Source organism: Solanum tuberosum, unplaced genomic scaffold (assembly GCF_000226075.1).
Source record: "Solanum tuberosum cultivar DM 1-3 516 R44 unplaced genomic scaffold, SolTub_3.0 scf00001, whole genome shotgun sequence".
NCBI lineage: Eukaryota > Viridiplantae > Streptophyta > Magnoliopsida > Solanales > Solanaceae > Solanum > Solanum tuberosum.
In genome coordinates, this window is record NW_006238927.1 from 2811421 (window position 1) to 2815190 (window position 3770).

The following is a 3770-nucleotide window of genomic DNA, read 5'->3' on the forward strand; positions in this document are numbered from 1 at the left end:
GTAATTTTAAAACTATGTTTGTAATTAAATAGAAGTATGTGTATATATTGTTAATTAAAGTCTTAAGTAGTATATTATTGTAATTTTCACTATAGGAAACCCAATAACCCAAGACCAAACTCATGATCCTAATGTTCAGCTAGGGCTTTTCCCACCATTAACTTCAGGCCAAAACCCTCCCCCAATGATAATTACCCAAGATTCTAAGTTCTAGGAATCAAAATACGGATTAGGGGAGTAATATCCTTACCTTTAGCATTAGAAATTGTGGAAAACTGTCAAGAATCGCCCTGGGAACAAAGTTTTGCAGAAAATAACGATTTTGGGGTTTTTTCTGGCTTAATTTCGCGACTGGCCTGCCACGACGGACCCCATCCCATCACAGCGACCCCGCAATGGCAGGAATAATCCCGCTCCGGTGGTTTGCACAGAGACAAAAGCTCGGAATTTGAGTTCCAAGCTCCCATTTACAACACACCTTCAACCCTTGATGTTCAGAGACTACCCTTTCACGCCAAGATCAATTTTAGGGGTTCTACTAGCCCGAATTCGATTCCGTAAAGTCGTGCAGACTCCTTATCGTCTTGGCTATCTACTCATGTGATCAAATTCATAATTAGATCCCCCATTCATTACCAGATTTCTCTAGACCTCACCTGACTCAGATTTCGTCCAAGTCTAGGCTAGGCAAGAAATTTCCAAGTTACTACCCAAAAATTTTCTGGCTCAAATTCCTTCCCATTGGCTTTTCCATAACAACGGAAATAGGTCGTTACATCCCTCCATCTCAATTTATGTGCACCATTTTCTTTTTAGTTCATCTCAAAAAGAATATACATTTTCTTATTTAATAATTATTTAATAACATCATCGTCATTCTATCATTATTGGGTTTCACTAAACACTTTACCAAAGTATGAATTATGAAGCAATTTGGTAAACATAATAAAGTCTTCACTTAATACTTAAAGTTTGTATCTAGTCAAATAATGTCACATAAATAAAGACAAATAAAGTAATAAAATTCTATTAATTTACTAAAATAAACAAATAAATATACATTATTTTACGAGGATTGGACAATAAACACTCACCCATCTACATTTTCTTGCCTACATATGGTAATGCAATTATATAACTGATTTTAACAAAATCTTGGCACGTGAAAAAGCCAATAACATCTCCCGCCTTTTTAACTAACTGAATTTTATTTACATATAAGTAACCGCTGAGTTTTGCTTCTTCTTCTTCTTCAGAGATTCAAAATTTACAGAAGAAGAAGAAGAAAAGCTTAAGAACCAACTTTCATGAAAATGGTTCTACAGGTGTCTGTTATTGTTTCCAACGTTACCCTTCTCTTCTTACTCTCCCTTTTGATTTACTACAGTATTCTTGGTAAGCATCGCATCTTCGTTTCTCTGTTTTCTCTTCTTCTTTTTCGATTTTCTTGAGTTTCGTTAAGAATCTTTGATTTGAATGTTTTTACAGTGAGAAGGATGATGAGGCTAAGAAAAACCAGGGAGAACTTTGATAGCTATCTGAACGAAACCCATTTAGATCGTATATTTGCGAAATCATTACAAGAGAAAACAGAGTACAAAGCTCCACTGAGATATTCCAACAATGGAGGAACTGAAATGCTTGAATCTCTGAATCGAAGTCAATTTCATCTCGTCTTTTTGGCATCAGCTAATCCATATCAACGGGAAAACGGCACTACGTTTGAAACACAGAGAGAATTCATCTTGGATGTTCGTCTGAATTACACACCAGTTCATCTCATTAATTGGATTCTTGTTCTCAACACTTTCATCTTCGTCGTGCTTCTTATTCATTTATATATGGTATACATACATATATGCTTCTTCTTCTCTCTTCATTATTAGTTCCCCTGTTTCTGAATGATTCCCTTTTCTCTTCATTATTTGTTGATTGCAGCTAGAGAACAATTTTGATGCATTGTGAAATGGAGCTGCAAGTTGAAGAAATGATGAATACTCAAATTGGATTGAAGTTAGATACGTATTTCTGTACTGAGAAACACATTTGTCGAATTAATATCTCATTCTTTTTGTAATGAAACTGTAAACAGAGTCTTGTTATTCATTCTAATGAAATGAGTGTCTTCATTCATCCATATTACTTCTCTCTTTGCTTACCTCTTGTTTTCTTTTTCGTTCAATTATCATATTATTTGTTGATTACCACTTCGGCTTCCTCACTAATGTACTTAATTTTCATACATGTTTTAAAATGTTTTACTTGAAATGAGGTCTATGAAAATAGTCTTTCTACCTTCAACTTTGATCAAGTTTTTGGAAGCTTAATGATATTTACTTTTTACGTTTAAATTTGTTTGGCTTATATTTTACTTCATACAGAATTTACGAAAGTAAATAAAACTTTTAAATTTTAAGATATAATAAATAAATTAAAAATGAAAGTAAGTCAAACAAATTTAAATGGATAAGTATTTTTTTCTTTTTGAAAGTGCTTACTTTTTTGAAAAGAAAAAAAAGCGAAGTGTTTGACCAAAATTTTGAGAGAAAAATAAGTGAATATGGTAATAGCAGAAGTTGTTTTGTTAAAAAAAAAAAGAAGAGAAAAAAGGGTTTTCCCCAAAAGTAATTTTCCTAAAAGCACTTTTGAAAAATATATTTAGTAATTTTTTTTTTGCTCAAATACTAATGGTTGTTTGTAAAAAAAATAAATAGACAGAGATGTTTATCCACATTCACACGAGCCTAGTTTCCAATATATAAATACCATAGGTTATGATCTTCACCGTATTAGTACATTTCACAATACAAAATGTAACGTTTTTACATTAAATTATTCTTATTTATATATTTGATATCAATTTAATAAGCGTTATTTTTATCATATTAAACTCACTTTTGTTGAGTAAGGATAAAAGTGAAAATTAATACTATCTTTATCATTTAAAAGTAACAATTATTTCATTTGTGTTGTAAAACAAGAGGAAAATATAAGAATACTAAACAATATAGGAAGACAAGTGGTGATGGAAAATATAAATCTCTTCAAGTGTGTATTTCCTAAGGTGAAGACTACCTTTTATAGGATGTTTAAACCATCCTTTTACAACATTTGACAATACGTTACTATAATATTTAATTAATATAATAAATGGATACATTACGTTAGGATAGATTAAGAGAAACATCCACATAATTAAGTGGATTTGTAACAATATGCTTTTTATAGCAATTTGAAAAGCTTACGTTTTGAGAATTGCATTAGTTTACCGTGGAAAAGTATTGAAAAATGTTTTAATAAAGGCTTAGAGGGTAGTTTTGTCATTAGTTAATCTAATGCAAGTGTTAAAATTCCTTGTATTACTAATACCTAGAGATCCATGGTATTAGTAATACACTCCATAATACACAATAGAGTGTATAACTAATGCTTGCATTAGTTATACATAGCATGAAAAAGTGTACCAAACAAGGTATAACCAATACACAAAGTTAATGCATGCATAATTTTTGCTAATACACTCTACCAAACGACCCCTAAGTGTATTCTTATTGTATCCACATAACTGAATATTCTAACCTTTCTGGTTACCTCTCAAGACAACACAATAAGTATAGAATAATTACAAGTTCATAGTTCATAACATCAGTGAAATAGACCGTTCAATAATTTACATGCTTATTCATAAAGCAACACTTAATTCAAGTATAAATAAAACTAACTATATCTTAAGACCAATCAACATGAAACACAACTCACATTACATATCA

General features: G+C 31.1%; 1 protein-coding gene across 1 annotated transcript; it reads left to right on the forward strand.

Annotated features, from left to right (window-relative positions):
- The first annotated feature begins 1277 nt into the window (after positions 1–1277).
- Positions 1278–1965, forward strand: LOC102584317 (uncharacterized). The gene is made up of 3 exons (XM_006337910.2): positions 1278–1395; positions 1489–1844; positions 1939–1965. Exons 1-3 carry the CDS (start codon positions 1308–1310, stop codon positions 1963–1965), a joined length of 471 nt encoding a protein of 156 aa, XP_006337972.1. The 5' UTR covers positions 1278–1307.
- The last annotated feature ends 1805 nt before the right edge of the window (positions 1966–3770 follow it).

What these genes read in the sequence shown, in the direction of transcription:
- LOC102584317 (XM_006337910.2), top strand. Translation starts at nt 1,308, where the DNA reads ATGAAAATGGTTCTACAGGTGTCTGTTATTGTTTCCAACGTTACCCTT. An exon ending in GATTTACTACAGTATTCTTG is followed by an intron (nt 1,396 to 1,488) that starts GTAAGCATCGCA and finishes ATGTTTTTACAG; the next exon opens with TGAGAAGGATGATGAGGCTA. An exon ending in TTCTTATTCATTTATATATG is followed by an intron (nt 1,845 to 1,938) that starts GTATACATACAT and finishes TGTTGATTGCAG; the next exon opens with CTAGAGAACAATTTTGATGC.